The 20,051-nt window shown below is 41.4% G+C and overlaps 1 protein-coding gene across 3 annotated transcripts in view; it reads left to right on the forward strand.

The window, feature by feature from the left end:
- PHF8 (PHD finger protein 8) overlaps positions 1–19,696 on the forward strand; it is a 95,992-nt gene extending 76,296 nt beyond the window's left edge. For 2 of the 3 annotated variants that reach the window (XM_060137600.1, XM_060137601.1), the window contains 3 exons: positions 11,994–12,103; positions 15,801–16,137; positions 17,080–19,696. In XM_060137600.1, the coding sequence (XP_059993583.1) occupies positions 11,994–12,103; positions 15,801–16,137; positions 17,080–17,168 (536 nt within the window). In that variant the 3' untranslated portion in view covers positions 17,169–19,696. Of the gene's footprint in view, positions 1–11,993; positions 12,104–12,864; positions 13,270–15,800; positions 16,138–17,079 lie in introns of those variants that run through there. The other variant, XM_060137602.1, reaches the window with a different exon arrangement.
- The last annotated feature ends 355 nt before the right edge of the window (positions 19,697–20,051 follow it).

Consider the following 20,051-nt stretch of genomic DNA (forward strand, 5'->3'; position numbering starts at 1 on the left):
TCTTCTTTTCCAATTTGTATTCCTTTTATTTCTTTTTCCTCTCTGATTGCCATGGCTAGGACTTCCAAAACTATGTTGAATATTAGTGGCGAGAGTGGACATCCTTGTCTTGTTCCTGATCTTAGAGGAAATGTTTTCATTTTTCACCATTTAGAATGATGTTTGCTATGGTTTTGTTATATATGGCCTTTATTGCATTGAGGTAGTTTCCCTCTATGCCCATGTTGTGGAGACTTTTTATCATAAATGGGTGTTGAATTTTGTCAAAAGCTTTTTCTGCATCTATGGAGATGATCATATGGTTTTCATTGTTCAATTTGTTAATATGGTGTATCACATTGATTGATTTGCATATATTGAAGAATCCTTGCATCACTGGGATAAATCCCACTTGATCATGGTGTATGATCCTTTTAATATGTTGTTGGATTCTGTTTGCTTGTATTTTGTTGAGTTTTTTTGCATCTATATTCATGAGTGACATTGGTCTGTAATTTTCTTTTTTTTGTAATATATTTCTCTGGTTTTGGTATCAGCATGATGGTGGCCTCATAGAATGAGATTGTGAGTGTTCCTTCCTCTGCAATTTTTTGGAGGAGTTTGAGAAGGATCGGTGTTATCTCTTTTCTATATGTTTGATACAATTCACCTGTGAAGCCATCTGGTCTTGGACTTTTGTTTGTTGGAAGATTTTTAATCACAGTTTCAATTTCAGTGCTTGTGATTGGTGTGTTCATATTTTCTATTTCTTCCTGTTTCAGTCTTGGAAGGTTATACCTTTCTAAGAATTTGTCCATTCCTTCCAGGTTTTCCATTTTATCGGCATAGAGTTGCTTGTAGCAGCCTCTTAGGATGCTTTGTATTTCTGCATTGTTTGTTGTAACTTCTCCTTTTTCATTTCTAATTTTATTGATTTGAGTCCTCTCCCTCTTTTTCTTGATGACTCTGGCTACTGGTTTATCAATTTTGTTTATTTTCTCAAAGAACCAACTTTTACTTTAATTAATCTTTGCTGTTGTTTTCTTTGTTTCTATTTCATTTATTTCTTCTCTGATCTTTATGATTTCTTTCCTTCTGCTAGCTTTGGGTTTTGTTTGTTAGATTCCAACTTCTGGAACTTCTGGAGCCTGATTGCTCCAGCTCCGTTTTTCGTTCTCAAGATTGCTTTGGCTATTCGGGGTCTTTGTGTTTCCATACAAATTGTGAAATTTTTTGTTCTAGTTCTGTGAAAAATGCCAGTAGTAGTTTGATAAGGAATTGCATTGAATATATAGATTGCTTTGGGTAGTAGAGTCATTTTCACAATGTTGATTCTTCCAATCCAAGAACATGGTATATCTCTCCATCTCTTTATATCATCTTTGATTTCTTTCATCTGTGTCTTATAATTTTCTGCATACAGGTCTTTTGTCTCCTTAGGTAGGTTTATTCCTAGATATTTTATTCTTTTTGTTGCAATGGTAAATGGGAGTGTTTTCTTGATTTCACTTTCAGATTTTTCATCATTAGTGTATAGGAATGCCAGAGATTTCTGTGCATTAATTTTGTATCCTGCTACTTTACCAAATTCATTGATTACCTCTAGTAGTTTTCTGGTAGCATCTTTAGGATTCTCTAATTATAGTATCATGTCATCTGCAAACAGTGACAGCTTTACTTCTTCTTTAACGGTTTGGATTCATTTTATTTCCTTTTCTTCTCTGATTGCTGTGGCTAAAACTTCCAAAACTATGTTGAATAAGAGTGGTGAGAGTGGGCAACCTTGTCTTGTTCCTGATCTTAGTGGAAATGCTTTCAGTTTTTCACCATTGAGGATGACGTTGGCTGTGGGCTTGTCATATATGGCCTTTATTATGTTGAGGAAAGTTCCCTCTATGCCTACTGTCTGCAGGGTTTTTATCGTAAATGGGTATTGAATTTTGTCAAAAGCTTTCTCTGCATCTATTGAGATGATCATATGATTTTTCTCCTTCAGTTTGTTAATATGGTTTATCACATTGATAGATTTGCATATATTGAAGAATCCTTGCATTCCTGGAATAAACCCCACTTGATCATGGTGTATGATCCTGTTAATGTGCTGTTGCATTCTGTTTGCTAATATTTTGTTGAGAATTTTTGCATCTATGCTCATCAGTGATATTGGCCTGTAGTTTTCTTTCTTTGTGACATCCTTTTCTGGTTTTGGTATCAAGGTGATGGTGGCCTCGTAGAAAGAATTGGGAGTGTTCCTCCCTCTGCTATATTTTGGAAGAGTTTGAGAAGGATAGGTGTTAGCTCTTCTCTAAATGTTTGATAGAATTCGCCTGTGAAGCCATCTGGTCCTGGGCTTTTGTTTGTTGGAAGATTTTTAATCACAGTTTCAATTTCAGTGCTTGTGATTGGTCTGTTCATATTTTCTATTTCTTCCTGATTCCGTCTTGGCAGGTTGTGCATTTCTAAGAATTTGTCCATTTCTTCCAGATTGTCCATTTTATTGGCATAGAGTTGCTTGTAGTAATCTCTCATGATCTTTTGTATTTCTGCAGTGTCAGTTTTTACTTCTCCTTTTTCATTTCTAGTTCTATTGATTTGAGTCTTCTCCCTTTTTTTCTTGATGAGTCTGGCTAATGGTTTATCTATTTTGTTTATCTTCTCAAAGAACCAGGTTTTAGTTTTATTGATCTTTGCTATTGTTTCCTTCATTTCTTTTTCATTTATTTCTGATCTGATCTTTATGATTTCTTTCCTTCTGCTAACTTTGGGTTTTTTTTTTGTTGTTCTTCTTTCTCTAATTGCTTTAGGTGCAAGGTTAGGTTGTTTATTCGAGATGTTTCCTGCTTCTTAAGGTTGGCTTATATTGCCATAAACTTCCCTCTTAGAACTGCTTTTGCTGCATCCCATAGGTTTTGGGTCGTTGTGTCTCCATTGTCATTTGTTTCTAGGTATTTTTTGATTTCCTCTTTGATTTCTTCAGTGATCACTTCGTTATTAAGTAGTGTATTGTTTAGCCTCCATGTGTTTGTATTTTTTACAGATCTTTTCCTGTAATTGATATCCAGTCTCATAGCCTTGTGGTCAGAAGTGATACTTGATACAATTTCAGTTTTCTTAAATTTACCAAGGCTTGATTTGTGACCCAAGATATGATCTATCCTGGAGAATGTTCCATGTGCACTTGAGAACGCTCTGTTGTTTTGGGATGGAATGTCCTATAAATATCAATTAAGTCCATCTTGTTTCATGTATCATTTCAAGCTTGTGTTTCCTTATTTTTTTTCATTTTGGATGATCTGTCCATTGGTGAAATTGGGGTATTAATGTCCCCTACTATGAATGTGTTACTGTTGATTTCCCCTTTGATGGCTGTTAGTACTTGCCTTATGTATTGAGGTGCTCCCATGTTGGGTGCATAAATATTTACAATTGTTATATCTTCTTCTTGGATCAATCCCTTGATCATTATGTAGTGTCCTTCTTTGTCTCTTCTAATAGTCTTTATTTTAAAGTCAGTTTTGTCTGATATGAGAATTGCTACTCCAGCTTTGTTTTGGTTTCCATTTGTGTGGAATATCTTTTTCCATCCCCTTACTTTCAATCTGTATGTGTCTCTAGGTCTGAAGTGGGTCTCTTGTAGACAGCATATATATGGGTCTTGTTTTTGTATCCATTCAGCCAGTCTGTGTCTTTTGGTGGGAGCATTTAGTCCATTTACATTTAAGGTAATTATCGATATGTATGTTCCTATTCCCATTTTCTTAATTCTTTTGGGTTCGTTATTATAGGTCTTTTTCTTCTGTTGTGTTTCTTGTCTAGAGAAGTTCCTTTTAGCATTTGTTGTAAAGCTGGTTTGGTGGTGCTGAACTCTCTCAGCTTTTGCTTGTCCATAAAGAGTTTAATTTCTCCATCAAATCTGAATGAGATCCTTGCTGGGTAGAGTAATCTTCGTTGCAGGTTTTTCTCCTTCATCACTTTCAGTATGTCCTGCCACTCGCTTCTGGCTTGCAGAGTTTCTACTGAGAGATCAGCTGCTAACCTTATGGCGATTGCCTTGTGTGTTATTTGTTGTTCTTCCCTTGCTGCTTTTAATATGCTTTCTTTGTATTTAATTTTTGACAGTGTGATTAATATGTGTCTTGGCATATTTCTCCTTGGATTTATCCTGTATGGGACTCTCTGTGCTTCCTGGACTTGATTAACTATTTCCTTTCCCATATTAGGGAAGTTTTCAACTATAATCTCTTCAGATATTTTCTCAGTCCCTTTCTTTTTCTCTTCTTCTTCTGGAACCCCTGTAATTCGAATGTTGGTGCGTTTAATGTTGTCCCAGTGGTCTCTGAGACTGTCCTCAGTTCTTTTCATTCTTTTTTCTTTATTCTGCTCTGCATTAGTTATTTCCACTATTTTATCTTCCAGGTCACTTATCCGTTCTTCTGCCTCAGTTATTCTGCTATTGATCCCATCTAGAGTTTTTCATTTCATTTATTGTGTTGTTCATCATTGCTTGTTTGCTCTTTAGTTCTTCTAGGTCCTTGTTAAATGTTTCTTGCATTTTGTCTATTCTATTTCTAAGATTTTGGTTCATCTTTACTATCATTATTGTGAATTCTTTTTCAGGTAGACTGCCTATTTCCTCTTCATTTGTTAGGTCTAGTGGGTTTTTATCTTGCTCCTTCATCTGCTGTGTGTTTTTCTGTCTTCTCATTTTGCTTATCTTACTGTGTTTGGGGTCTCCTTTTTGCAGGCTGCAGGTTCGTAGTTCCCGTTGTTTTTGTTGTCTGTCCCCAGTGGCTAAGGTTGGTTCAGTGGGTTGTGTAGGCTTCCTGGTGGAGGGTACTAGTGCCTGTGTTCTGGTGGATGAGGCTGGATCTTGTCTCTCTAGTGGGCAGGTCCACGTCTGGTGGTGTGTTTTGAGGTGTCTGTGGACTTATTATGATTTTAGGCAGCCTCTCTGCTACTGGGTGGGGTTGTGTTCCTGTTTTGCTAGTTGTGTGGCATAGGTTGTTCAGCACTGTAGCTTGCTGGTCATTGAGTGAGGCTGGGTGCTGGTGTTGAGATGGAGATCTCTGGGAGATTTTCACCATTTGATATTATGTGGAGCTGGGAGATCTCTTGTTGACCAATGTTCTGAAGTTGGCTCTCCCACCTCAGAGGCACAGCACTGACTCCTGGCTGCAGCACCAAGAGCCTTTCATCTACACAGCTCCTCAATTTGGGATGATTCGTTGTCTATTCATGTATTCCGCGTCTACAGGGTACATCAAGTTGATTGTGGAGGTTTAATCTGCTGCTTCTGAGCCTTTTGGGAGGTTTGAGGTCTTCTGCCAGCATTCAGTAGGTGTTCTGTAGGAGTTGCTCCATGTGTAGATGTGTTTCTGGTGTATCTGTGGGGAGGAAGGTGATCTCTGCGTCTTACTCTTCCACCATCTTCCCCTCTTTCTCCCCAACATTCTTTATTTTAGAGTCTATTTTATCTGACATGAGTATTGCTACTCCAGCTTTGTTTTGATTTCCATTTGCATGGAATATCTTTTTCCATCCCCACACTTTCGTCTGAATGTGTCCCTAGGTCTGAAGTGGGTCTCTTGTAGACAGCATATGTATGGGTCTTGCTTTTGGATCCATTCAGCAAGCCTGTGTCTTTTGGTTGGAGCATTTAATCCATTCCCATTTAAGGTAATTATCGATATGTATGTTCCTATGACCATTTTCTTAATTGTTTTGGGGTTGTTTTCGTAGGTCCTTTTCTTCTCTTGTGTTTCCCACTTAGAGAAGTTTCTTTAGCATTTGTTGTAGAACTGGTTTGGTGGTGCTAATTCTCTTTGCTTTTGCTTGTCTGTAAAGCTTTTGATTTCTCCATCGAATCTGAATGAGATCCCTGCCAGGTAGGGTAGTCTTGGTTGTAGGTTCTTCCCTTTCATCACTTTAAGTATATCATGCCACTCCCTTCTGGCTTGTAGAGTTTGTGCTGAGAAATAAGCTGTTAACCTTTTGGGAGTTCCCTTGTATGTTATTTGTCATTTTCCCTTGCTGCTTTTAATAATTTTTCTTTGTCTTTGAGTTTTGCCAGTTTGATTACTATGTGTCTCAGCATGTTTCTCCTTGTGTTTATCCTGTATGGGACTCGCTGTGCCTCTTGGACTTGCGTGGCTTTTTCCTTTCCCATGTTAGGGAAGTTTTCGACTATAATCTCTTCAAATATTTTCTCTGGTCCTTTCTCTCTCTCTTTTCCTTCTGGTACCCCTATAATGCAAATGTTGTTGCATTTAATGTTGTCCCAGAGGTCTCTTAGGCTATCTTCATTTCTTTTCATTCTTTTTTCTTTATTCTGTTCCACAGCAGTGAATTCCACTGTTCTGTCTTCCAGGTCATTTATCCATTCTTCTGCCTCACTTATTCTGCTATTGATTCCTTCTAGCGTAGTTTTCATTTCAGTTATTGTGTTGTTCATCTCTGTTTTTTCTTTAATTCTTCTAGGTCTTTGTTAAACATTTCTCTCTCTTTTTTTTTTTTTTTGTTGCACTACACGGGCCTCTCACTGTTGTAGCCTCTCCCTTTGTGGAGCACAGGCTCCGGACGCGCAAGCTCAGCGGACATGGCTCACGGGCCCAGCCACTCCATGGCACTTGGGGTCCACCCGGACCGGGGCACGAACCCGTGCCCCCGCATCGGCAGGCAGACTCTCACCCACTGTGCCACCAGGGAAGCCCTGTTAAACATTTCTTGCGTCTTCTTGATCTTTGCCTCCATTCTTTTCCCGAGGTCCTGGATCATCTTCCCTATCATTATTCTGAATTCTTTTTCTGGAAGGTTGCCTATCTCCATTTCATTTGCTTGTTTTTCTTGGGTTTTATCTTGTTCCTTCATCTGGTACATAGCCCTCTGCCTTTTCATCTTGTGTATCTTTCTGTGAATGTGGTTTTTTTCCCACAGGCTGCAGGATTGTAGTTCTTCTTGCTTCTGCTGTCTCACTTCTCTGGGGGTTTTTTTAATTTTATTTTTTTTAGAATGATTAGTTATTATTATTTTAAACAAATTTTTGGCTGCACTGAGCAGCATGCAGAGCTTCCCCGACCAGGGATCCAACCGACACCCCTGCCGTGGAAGCATGGAGTCTTAACCAGTGGACCACCAGGGAAGTCCTGTTTTTGTTTATTTAGGTATATCCTGATTTCTCCTTTTTTGAAGGATAGTTCTGCTGGATGTAGAATTCTTGGTTGACAGTGATTTTCTTTAAGCACTTTGAATATGTCATCCTACTGCTTTTTTTCCTCCATGGTTTCTGATGATCAGTAAACTGTCAATCTTTTATGTTATGAGTCACTTCTGTTTTGCTGACTTCAAGGTCCTCTCTTTGTCTTTGGTTTTGGTTATGATATGTAGTCTCTGAGTTTATCTGACATATAGTTTGTTGAACTTATTGGATATGTAGATTAATTTTTTATCAAATTTGGAAAAGTTTCAGGCATTATTTCTTTAAATAGTCTTTCCACCCCTTTTTCTCTCTCCTTTTGGGCCTCCCATATGCATATGTTGGCAAATTTGATCCATCCCACAGGTCCCTTTGGCTCTGCTCATTTTCCTCATTCTTTTTTCTTTCTGTTCGTTAGACTGGATAATCTCAATTGACCTTTCTTGAAGGTCACTAAGTCTTCCTTCTGCCTACTCAAATCTGCTGTTGAAACCCTCTAGTGAAATTTTCATTTCCGTTACTTTTCAACTCGAAAATATCTATTTGATTCCTTTTTATGGTTTCTGTCTGTTTATTGGTATTCTTTATTTGGTGAAACGTCATTCTCATACTCTCATTTAGTTCTTTAGACATGATCTCTAGCTCTTTGAACATGTTTGAAATAGGTGGTATAAAGTCCTTGTCTAGTAGGTCCAACTTTGTTCAGGTAGTCAGGGAGAGTTTTTATCCATTACTTTTTTCCTGTGTGTGGCTACCCTTTCCTGTTTCTTTGCATATCTTCTAATGTTTTTTGAAAACTGAACATTTAAAATAATGTGGCGACTCTGGAAATCAGATACTTCACTCCCCAGGGTTTGTTTTGTTGCTGCTTGTTGTTATTTGTTTATTTACAGAATTTGTTCAGAAAAGTCACTAAAGTAGAAGTTTCTACTCAGTTAGCTTAGTGGTCAGCTAATGATTGGACAGAGATTTCCTTAAATGCCTAGAACCAGTAAATCTCCCAGTGCTTGACAAGGGGCTCTATGTGCATGTTGGGACATACCTTCAGCACTCAGGCAGGCAATTTACAACTGTGCCTTAGCCTTCACTTCCTGCTTTGCAGCGCCTCAAAGTCAGCCAGAGGTGAGTGCCTGGTATTTCTCAAGTCTTTCCTGATCATGCACACAGCCCCTATGCATGCATATGGTCTTTTAGATTCCCAGAAATATGTGAGAGCTTTTCTAATCCCCAGTGGATATCTCATTCCTCAACTTTTCCTTTTCAGCTTTTGGGTTGGTCTTTTGTTTGCCACAACTGTTATCCATCACCTTAAGCATCTGTGACATTAAGCACTTGCCTTTAAATATTTTTGATAAATGCTCCCCAGGAAGCACTAGGCTTTGGAAGAAAGCTCCAGCTCCTTTCTGTTCCCTACATCACTGGCAATGTGGCCTGTTTTTTTTCAAGGCTATCACTGAGCTGGGGAGAAGTGGATGGGTCTAGGGCAAGTTAAAATGCCACAAAGCTCACTGCTTTTACTGAGATTCAGCGCTTTTTCTTAAATAAATGCTCTCCAGGTAGCTGTAAACCTTTGGTTAATTTCCAGAGTTCTGAAAAATTTTATTATGACAGTTTTTGCCAGTTTTTTCATTGTTTTAATTCAGAAGTGACGTTTTAGAAGTCCTTCACTTTGCCTTTTTTGTGGATTTCATCCATCATGACATACTAAATATTAGTTCAGTATGCATCTCTATGAAAATGACTTTTTCTTTCATAACCATAGTTCCATCATTTGACACCTAAGTAAAGTAACATTTACTTCCTAATATCATTTAATACCAAATCCTTATTCAAATTTCCTCCAGTTGTACCAAAAATAGCTTTTATAATTTGCTTATTTAAACCAGGATCTATTCAAGGACTACACATTTCATTTGGTTATTATAATCTCTTAATCTCATTCACTATTTAAAATTTTTTATTATGAGAATTTTCAAACATCCATAAATGTAGGAGAGTACACAAACACCCATATTCTCAATACTTAGATCCTACAGTTGTAATATTTTTCTGTATTTGCTTCATTATCTGTATCTGTCTGTCTATAGTTTTTACTGAGCTACTTCAAAGTACTTTACAAAGCTACTACAAAGTAACTGAGCTACTTCAAAGTACTTTACAAAGCTACTGCAAAGTAATACTTCAGTATCTCCTAAGAATAAGAATGTCCTCCTACATAACCACACTAACTTTGTTATACTTAACAGTTAATAATTCCCTGAGATCTTCTAATAAACCATTCTATGATCAGATTTTCTCAACTGTCCCTACAAAATGTCTTACATAGTTTTTTTCCCCCCTAAATCCAGATCTAATCAAGGAGGTTAATTTTTTTCAGATTAAAACAACATGCTTATGTATTATACAGGTCAGGAATTTAGAAAGGACACAATGGGGACAACTTGTCTCTACTCCATGATGTCTGGGGCCTCAGCTGGGATAATTTGAAGGCTGGATGGCCAAGAGTTTGAATCATCTGAAGTCTCATTAACTCACATGTCTGGGGCCTGGGCTGGGTGGACTCAAAGACTAGAAGTACCAAGCAGAGTGCCAACATGTGACCTCTCCATGTGACTAGCTTCCTCACTGCCTGATGGCCTCAAGGCAATCAGACTTCTTATGTGGTTGCTCAGGGCTCTAAGTGTGAGTGTTCCAGGAAGCAGTGCAGAAACTAAAGTTGCCTTTTCTGACCTAGCCTCAGAAGTCATGCAGTGTCACTTCTGTCACATTCTATAGGCTACAAATGATCCTGCTTAGGTTCAACAGGAGGGAACATAGACCCCACCTATTAATAGGAAAAATGCCAAAGAATTTGGGGCCATGTTTTAAAGCCACCACACACACAAAACTATGGAGAACGATATAAAATATACCCAAGAATCCATGACTGAAAATTGTGCGTTAACATTTTTGCTAGATTTGCTTCAGATCACTTTTTAAACAAGTAAAATATCAATATCACCTTTAAAGAAAGGACTTCAACCTCCTGGATTACCTGTTCTAAAATCTGCATACTGCTTACACAGAAAGTCTCCTTTATAGCAATAACAATAGCTAACCAACCAAGGAATCTTTAAATCTAGGTCAGATACCACCACCACCTCTTTTTTTCCTGTAACATTGACTTTTTTCATTAATTAAAAAGAGTAAAATCCCATACACTCACCAATGAGAATCAACAGTTGTAAAGATTTTGCCATATTTGATTCATCTATAACTTTCTTCTTTTTTTAAAAACTGTCTAAAGCAAATCCCAGATAGTGTCATTCCCTCCCCACCCCACCATGTACTTCAGTATGCATCTCTAAAGTATACATTTTCTCACATAACCACTGTCCTGTCATCATACATAACAAAATTAATAATAATTTGATAATTCCTTGATGTTATCTAATACTAAGTCCATAATCAAATTTCCTTAATTGTCTAACAAAAAAGGCATTTTCATAGTGGATTTGTTTAAATCAGGATCTGAACAGGGTCCATATGGCATTTGGCTATCACGTTTTTTGAATATCTCTTAATCTAGAGAAATCCTTTTTTGTTTGATGCTGTTGATTTGTTATAAAAACTAGTATAATTGTCCTTTAGCACATCCCACCTTCTAGATTTGTTTGTTTGCTTCTTTGTGACATTGTGTTTTTAAAGAAACCAGGCCAGTTATCTTATAGGATGACTGTTTGCCCTCGGTGTCATTTAACTTTTTTTTTTTTATTTCTGTTTCCTAAAAACTGGAAGTAATATGAACTGCTTACTTGATGTTAGGTCTTGGCAAAACTACTTCCCAGGTAATGCTGTAGATTTCCTATTGAATTGCATTAGGAGGTGCATGAAGTTGGCCATCTTTCTGTTAGTGACAATAAGGGGTGATCTCCTGATCTCATCATTGTAAGGTTAGTTTTTTTTTTCCTCAAGACTAGCAAGTCATCTGTGAGATAATACTTTGGTACTGTGTGAATATCCAATTCCCTAGAATCAGTTATTTCATTAGGGCTTACAAACGTGTGATTTTCTAATTTTGTCATTCCTTTTACATTTATTAGCTGGCATTCGTCTGTAAAGAACAGCTTTCCCTCATCATCTGGGGCTGTTTGGTTATCCTGAAATACACTTCCTATGTAAAATGTGGGATGAGTAACTTTTTTGATTCAAGATTGTTAAGGCATTATATAAAAAGGTTATACAAGAAGGTGATCTTCTTTAGGAACTCATAGCCTGGTTATTAGATAGATTAACACACATCAGCATTAGGGAATGAGACAGGATAGTATGTGCTATGTATTAAGTGACTTGTACCTAAGTTCAGGGGAGGGGAGGGTTCAGTGTGAGCCAAAGAGGTCCTAGCCGTTTTGCACAGAAGATTGATTTCAGCTTACTTTTGAATAATGGACAGGTTTTAAAGAGGTGGAAAAAAGGGAAGAGGGTACTCCAGGCAGTGTAGATGATGAGGATGAAGGCACAGGGAGAGAGGATGAGCTGTACATGTTCTGGAGGTGTAATAAGGAAGCCATTCTGTCTGGAGAAGCTGAGGATATGGGAATGGAAATAAGGTTGGGGAGGTAGGTAGGGAGTAGAACATGGACAACTTTACATGCCAATTCAGGGAAATTAACTTTTATCTTTTAATCAGTGTGTGCTTTGTGTACCTTGGGCATTTGTGAATTAGCTTTGGCTTTGTAAAAAGCTCGAAGCAGGAAAACCAATGAGACCACCTTTGGGGGGCTCAGAGGTAGGGAATATGATTGTCATTCAGATAAATGTCTTCATTCTGTTCCTTCTGCAGCCCGTGTGACCCCAACTCTACCAAAGCAGGACCGTCCTGTGCGTGAGGGGACTCGGGTAGCTTCCATTGAGACAGGCTTGGCTGCAGCAGCTGCAAAGTTGGCCCAGCAGGTAAGTGCTGACACTCAGGCAATGGCCCTGCCACTGATTCCAGTTTGATTTGGAGCCTCAAAACTCAGACCTCCAGGCTGACAGGATCTTACCATTGTCTCATTGGGAAGTGGGTAACTTGTGATCTTTATCCATGGCAGTATCCCAGCTCCCTCTTATATCCTACATATACCAACTCAGTGACAAGCTACTTCCACAGAGCACACCGTTGAAATGATTTAGGATGAAAGAAAATCGGGGGCCAGAGAAAAGCCCTTGAAAATATCACTTGCCTTTCTGGGTGTGTGAAAACCTCTCAGATGGGAAGGACCAAGTCTGTCCTTGGGTGAGAGCTCTTGTCTTCAGATGAAGCTCCAAGGAGGTGACTCAGTTGAGTACACTCAGTTTCTCAGTCTCTCATCTGTATCGGAATTTGGTTTTTTCGGAGAGAGGCTTTTCTTGTCCTCTGTACCAAATACTTTGCCTGATCTTCACCCCATGCTTCCCAAGAAAACTTCACCCACTAATTTTTGTCCTAGAATCAAGTTAACTTCCTAGCATGTTATAGTTTTCAAAGTTCTTAAATGTGCTTGGCAACCCTGAGAGCAGTTGGAAGTGAATCTTGTGGTTCTCTCCTTATCAGTATCCCCTTAGATCCTCATGCCACATCCTATAGCTTAGAGCATTTATTGAGCATCTGCTTTATGTTAGGTGCTTCCATGTGTCTCATGTAATCTGCTCAATAACCCTTTTCAATAGGTAATATTTTCATCATTTTACAGGTGAAGAAAATGAGGCTCTCTTTAAGTGACTAGTCCAGGATAATACAGCCAGTAAATGGAGGAGACAAGATTCAAACTCATATCCTCTAACTTCAGATTTCATGTTACTTGCTATTAAAATAAAGTGAAATAGTTAAATGTTTATATAATTCAGTAATTACATCCTATTTAAATAAAATTTAATAGAATGATGTTTTTCATATGATGTTCTGTGGAGTTCCAGAGTTTAGAAATGTTTTGGAGGCTATTGATGGAAGCCAGCAGAGACCAACCAGTACAGGCGGCCATTCTTTGTCCAGAACTTTTCTCTATTATGTATATCCTAGTGCCATGTAAGATGTAATTTGTAAAAAAAGGAAGTTTGACTGCTTTAAATGAACAAATTAATTAAAGGTTTGAAAACTACTCTTAGTGCCTTCTGTGGAGCTCACTTCTGTGGAGTTGATCAGAGATAACCTCAAAGAAGAGATTTGAAATTGGGAAGGGTTTTGCAGGCTAAGCTTTTGGAGGGGAAAGGGAGGCATTCCAGGAGAAGGGGATTCCTTGGTAAGCACACAAGGCCCTCTTGATTTGCCCTCTGGTTACCTCTCCTCCCTGACCTTGTGTCAACCCTTCATGCATGCCCTTTACACCACTCATACTATTGCATTACGGTACTCATTGTTCATTCAATGTATCAGACTGTCTCATGCCTCTGTGCCTTTGCACAAACCGTTCCCTCTGCCCATTGGGAATCATGCCCTCTCAGATGCCTTTACCTAACACCCCTTCACACCATCCACCACCAGTTTATTTCAGTGGCCTTCTGTGCTTCCATAGCATTCTCATGGTACTTACAATCATAAGTGTACTTTTCTTTGTTCCTTATTAAACTGTAAGGGCCTCAAGGGTGAAGACATATCTAATTTGACTTGGTATCCCTACTATGTTAAGCATGTGTTTAGTCATTGTTGGTTGAGTGAATGAATGAATGAATAAAAGAATGAACAGATCTTTTTGGATTGGAGGCTTCTTGTTGGGGAATGGAGTAAGATAAATAGAGGTTAAAAAATGAATTCTGGAGCCAGCCTGCCTGAGTTCAAATCTTCTCCCTCCCACTTGAGCAAGTTACTTAATTTCTCTGTGCCTCAGTTTCCTCATAGACTCTGTCTGAGGATTAGATGAGGTAATATATGTAAAAGCTCTGAGAACAGCACTTGCCACACGGTAAGTACTGTAGACACATTAGCTTTTCATCATTATCACTACAGGTTGGCTAGGTATAAGTGGCCAGACGATGGATGACCATAAATGTCAGGCCAGGGAGTCTGAACTTGGGTGGGGACTTGCTGATGGCCTTTTGAGATAAGGTGAAAGTGGCCCTGTCATAAGATAGTCTAGTCTTCTGTGGGGGGGATCTGGATGATGTATATGAAAGGGAGATTGGCAACAAAGGTAGAAAATTTTAAACTATGTGATCTAGGTATGAAGAGATAATTTCTGGATTCAGATGAGAGAAATGGGGGCAGAAATGCAGTTCTTGGTATGGATGGAGTAACAAGTATTTTGGCTGATAAAAGAGACTCTGAAGACAGATGGCTTGGGTCTGAATCGCAGCTTGGCCACTTACTGTTCCTATAACCTTAGGAAAGTGACTTAACCTCTCTGTGCCAGTTTCTTCTCATAAAAATGGAATTATAATTCTTTTTTTCTCATGCTTCATAGGAGTATTAAATGAGTTAAATTATAGAACAGTGCCTGGCATATATTACTAATATTATTATTCTCGTCCCACAAAAATTCCTAAGGTAGCCACAGCCTGTCAGATCTTCCGAAGGCAGGAGTAGGCCTGTGTTGCCAAGAGAAGGCAAAGAAATGTAATCACTGAGTTGGTCTCTGTGGCTGTGTAGCATTTCAGAAGGTGAAGTCGTTCACATGCTCTCAGCACCACCTTTCCAGGTTCTCAGGGGTCCAGGTGCCCACTATAAAGGTACCCACTACACAGTGGATAGTATATTCATAGAGCAATGGATGGATGAAATCCAAGATATTGTGAGAAGTGACACAACTCCTTATTCATCCCTCCCATCCAAAACTGAGATTTTAAGATCCAGTGACCTGGAAGACTGTCCTCTATTAAAAGAAAAGACCAGCAAGAAGAAGATAAACCATTGTAAGAGATGAAGATAGAATAATAGTTTCTCATTTGTTGAGTACCTACTATGTGCTATGTGTTTTATGTCATTATTTAATCTTTCCAGCAGCCCTGAAAACCAGCTATTGTTTTGCCCATTTTACAGATGAGGCAATTGAATTTCAGAAAGGTTAGTAACTTGACCAAGGTCATCCAACTTAGGGAGCACAAGCCTAGATTTGAACCCAAGTTTATCTCATTCCAAAGCTGCTACTCTTTCACTCGCAGATGTCCCATTTTGAGAATTGTGCAGGGTGGGTGTTCACATAGACCTAGTTGAATCCTGAACCCAACAACTGTTCAGCTGTGAGGCTTTGGGCTCATGTTTCTTAATATCCCTGTACCTCAGTTTTCTCATCTATAAACTGAGGGATTTTCCTTCTCAGGGCTGTTCTAAGGAGTAAATGAGGTCAAACATATAAAGTGCCTCAGCTGCTGGTGTAAATTTAGCTATTATTATTAGTCATGTCCATGGTTCACCTCATAAGTGGCAATTCTAGGACCAAAACCCAAGTCTCTAAACTCATTTACCCTTCTGTTGCCACTGTACTGGTTAGTAGCAGTGTTGACTTAAGAATGGTTGATACCAAAGGACCTGAGGTATTGGAAGGCCTGTGTGTTGTGTGTACATATATCCAGGCTAAGCTTGGAGTAGGGGCAGGTTGTAGAACCACACTGACCACCGTCTAGATTCCTTTCTGGGAAATTTTCTTCTCTTTTCTTCACTCCTAAATTCTCCCCTCCCATTTGGCTTGTGTTTCAGGAGCTACAGAAGGCCCAAAAGAAGAAATATATCAAGAAGAAGCCTTTGTTGAAGGAGGTAGAACAGCCTCGCCCTCAAGAGCCTAATCTCAGCGTGGCAGTACCAGGCCCAACTCTGGCCACTACACCCCAACTTCTCACCTCCTCCTCACCCCTGCCTCCCCCTGAGCCTAAACAAGAGGCCCTCTCAGGAAGTCTTGCTGACCATGAGTATACTGCTCGTCCCAACGCCTTTGGCATGGCCCAGGCAAACCGCAGCACCACACCCATGGCCCCTGGTGTCTTCTTGACCCAGCGGCGCCCTTCAGTTGGCTCCCAGAGCAATCAAACAGGACCAGGTATGACTGCCATATGGTTGTAGAACTGAGAAGGATCTTAGAGTCACTGGCTTCAAACCCTTAAGCATTCTGGTAAATGAGAACACCTGGGAGGGACAGTGATGGGCAACCTAAGATACTTGGACTTGACCTCATAGGCCATGAAGAGACATTGACTAGTGTTAAGCAGAGACAAACCCAGATGTGGGTTTGGGAAGATCCTTCCGGTAGGCCAGAGTGGAGGGTGGGTTGAAGGTGGGAAGTCTAGGAAGGAGGCACATACACAAGTCCAGGCTGCAGTGAAGAGAGGCTAGGGCTCTGGCAGAGGGAATGAAGGAGGGGATAAATTGATCAAATATGGAGGAGGTCACATGGGACACGTGATTGATGTGGTGATGAGGTGATTTGATGTGGGGAAAGAGGAAGCGGGGAGGGCTCAAGCCCTCCTTTTCCTCACTTTGGCTCTGAAAGCCCAGTCCCTAGAGTACACAGCTCAAGGGTGATGAGATTGGTGTGGCATTGGGATGATGAGGATGGGGTTTCTAATGAAACAAGGCCCTGGGAGTGGCAACTTCAGGGACACTGAGCTATAATCACTAACCAGGCACTTGTTCAATCCTGGTGGGCAGGATAAGAAGATGGAGAGGCACAATCACCTTGCAGAAGTTAGGAAGGAAAATGATTGGGACCAAAGAAATCAGTGGGGAAAAGTAACCAGACAGAGTAACCAGGGAGTCTGTAGCCACTGCAGGAGGTCATAGGAGGAAGAGCCAAAGCATGTGGTGTTGGATTGGAGTAGTTAAGGAGGGCCTCTTGGCCCAAGATGGTCCTGGAGCCAGGCATAAGGATGGGGAGACTGTGGGCAGAGGAACAGAGGAGGGGGGTGGCCCAAGGACAGTTGGTGCTGGAGCTGCTGCTGGCACCCTTGCCATACCCTTTGCTTACCTCTCCCTTCCCCCACAGGAAAGCGTCCCAAAAAGGGCCTGGCTACAGCAAAGCAGAGACTCGGCCGTATCCTGAAAATCCACAGAAATGGCAAACTGCTTCTGTGATCCCCTTTGTGTCCTACCCCTCACCCCTTCACCCCCACTGCCTTCTCCGTTGTCAATTCTCGGGGCACTCCTGGATCCTGCCTGCCCCGGACAAGGTGCTGAGGCGCATTGTCCTGCTTTCTTGGAACTGACCAAAGGCACGGACTCTCCCATGGGCCCCTTCACCTACTCCCTCAACTCCCTTCCCCACTTCCACTGGAGCATCCTGCCTGCCTTTTGCATATCTCTGAGTAGCCAGTAAATGGGAGAGGTTTCCAGCTGACTAGAGCCCTCTTTTCTGCTGCCCCAATCCATTTCCCTTTCACCAGCTTTGTCTGCCCTTTACTGTCATCCCCACTTAAAGCTGGAAAGCAGGACGAGGAGAGGCATGAGGAGAGCCTGGGCCCCTCGGTATTTCCCTGGTCATGAAGTGGGAGGCCCAGTGCTCAACACTTTCTGTGGCTCCATCCCTGTCTCCAGAAGCCTGCCCACCTCTGCCCATTCTCCTGCCTCCTCTTAGCCCAATGGATGTGTCCCACTCAAGACTCGTTCCTGGGAGAAGGCTCTGGCCTCTGCCCCCTCTTGCCAAATGCTTCATGGAAATAAAGAGGAGGGCCCAGAGTCTTCTTGCTGCGTCACCGTGGGCCATTTCCAGAGTGGCCTAGAAAGGCCATGGGCTGACTTCATTCATCCTCGGGAGGAAGAGAGATTCCTGTCACTTCTCAAGGTGGGGAGAGGACCAACACCCAAGACTTTGACCGAGACTTTGTAGCCCATTGGAGGAAACTACTTTTGGGTGGCTACAGACGAAGCCACCTCTCCCAGGGTGAGCTCCAGGGATTTGCCTAGAGTTTGAGGTCCTGCAGAACATTATCCGCATAGCTTTGGCTGGGCCCCAGGATGCAAAAACCATCTCCCAAACGCCTTGAAAGCATCTGCCACTGAAGCAGATAGCCCTTGCTCTACGGCCTGATCCCTTCACCCGTACCACAGAGCACAGCCTGGACCTTCTGGAGAGGATGTGGCAGGACAGCTCACCCCAGGTTCTCCATCAGGAGCCTCCCTGCTTCTCTCCCCACCTTGAGGTCTTGGTCTGAAGAAGACTTCAGAACTCACATCTTCACTCCTGGACCTTTACACTCCCAGATGTCAGGTGGACGCTCAAGCAGAGTGCTGATGTGGGGGGAGCCCGAGCCTAGGAGCGGAGATGCCCACCTGTAAAGGAGCAGATCATCTGAACCTCCCACCCCCTCTTCCCTTTGTGAATGTTTCTATTGTCCAGACAGTGCCCACCCCCTCCCTCACCCTCCCCCAGCTCCCTCCACCTCCCACCTGTCTTGCCTCCCTGGTGACCTGGACTGGATGGAGAATGTCTCCCTCTCTCCATTTCGGCACTGCCCAAGTGGAGTGCTTCATTGTCTTCTACCCCCCACTTTAACTTCACCTCAGTTTTCTCAGTGCTTCTGGGGAACTTAACAGCTACTGTGCAGGCCACAGGGAATATGTGAGGCTTCCCTGGTTGTCTTCGTGTCTCCAGTTTGTCTTTCTTTTCTCCACAGCCCATCTACTCTCCTTCCTTGGAATCAGGGGTCCCTTAGCCCCATTTCCTTTTCCTATCTTGGGGGCCCCAGGGGCCAAGCAGTCCTCCATCTATTCACACCAAAGGCAAAAAAGCCTGGCTACCTCCCCCTTAGCACGTGAGGTTCCCACTCCCCTTCCCTCTGTTTCTGCCCAGCTTTGCTTTTCTTAGGGATTTCAAAGCAACAGAGGGTAGTGAGGGGAGGGAAGGAGGGCAGCCTGTGTCCCTGTGTAGGCAACTGCCTGACTAGGCCCTGACTGCTGTAACCAAGACCAGGACCCCAGCCCTTCTGCCCATTAACACCCCCCTCCCCTTGATCCTTCAAAGGCAGCTAATTGCTAGCATATCCCCCCTGGTTCCAGGCCTCTTTCCCTTCTGTTTCTTTGTTAAAAGTTTTGTGGAGCTGAAACCCAACCTCCATTTGACTGGGTTTCTGTTTAATTTAGTTGGGCTCTCAGAGCTGGCTGTTTGTTGTTTTGTGTTTTAAATGAAAAGCAAGTTTACCCTCAGATTTACGCTTTTCCAAAGAGGCTAGTGTGCTTTTTTTTTTTTTTAAATGTTTCAGGTTCTAAGTGAAGTGAGTTGGGGAGAGGTTGGGAGTGGTTGTAACCAAGGTTTAGAACATGATGAGAGAGTTACCTCTGGTCTCCAATCCCCAGCACAGAGCTGGGGCTTGGATAGGGGGCAGGGAGAGAGGATTTCTATTCACCTTTAATATATTTTTACAAAAAAGCAATTTAAAAACAAGCCCACCGCTTCTGTACATGTCTAAATATATTTTTAGAAGTGGGTAGGATTGTGAATTTCTGATGCAGGGCCTTTTTATAAACAGGTTAGAATAGCATCATACAGACTTCTCTGTTGGTTTTTTTTCCCCTGTTTTTTTCTTATGTTGTGTTACTAATGTAATTTATATATTTTTTTTAGATCCTCCCTTTCCTATAGAGATAAAAGTGATTTATCTTGGCAATTGCTTTGCTCAGCATTCTTTTTTTTTTTGGTGGTGGTGGGAGTGGTGGGGTGTTGGGGTCCAGGAGTACTGCCTTCTCTTTACATTCTGTCTCTCTCATCAACTCACCTCTTCCCTAGTGCACAGCCTTATGCCTGAGGTGGGGAGGGGACAGGATCCCTGCCCTCACAAGAGACACAGTTCACACACCAAAAACAGTCAAAAGTATAGTGAGCAGAAAAGAAGGGGGTGCAACAATTCAAAGGGGCCTGACAAGTTTGTTGGGAAGGCTTTCCATGGCTTCCATGGGCAGTTTTTACTGACTATACCTGTATCCTCTTTCTGTGAATGTGAAGTTGTGGGGTTTTATTTTTTC

The sequence above is a fragment of the Lagenorhynchus albirostris genome, chromosome X, assembly GCF_949774975.1.
Source record: "Lagenorhynchus albirostris chromosome X, mLagAlb1.1, whole genome shotgun sequence".
Classification (NCBI taxonomy): Eukaryota; Metazoa; Chordata; class Mammalia; order Artiodactyla; family Delphinidae; genus Lagenorhynchus; species Lagenorhynchus albirostris.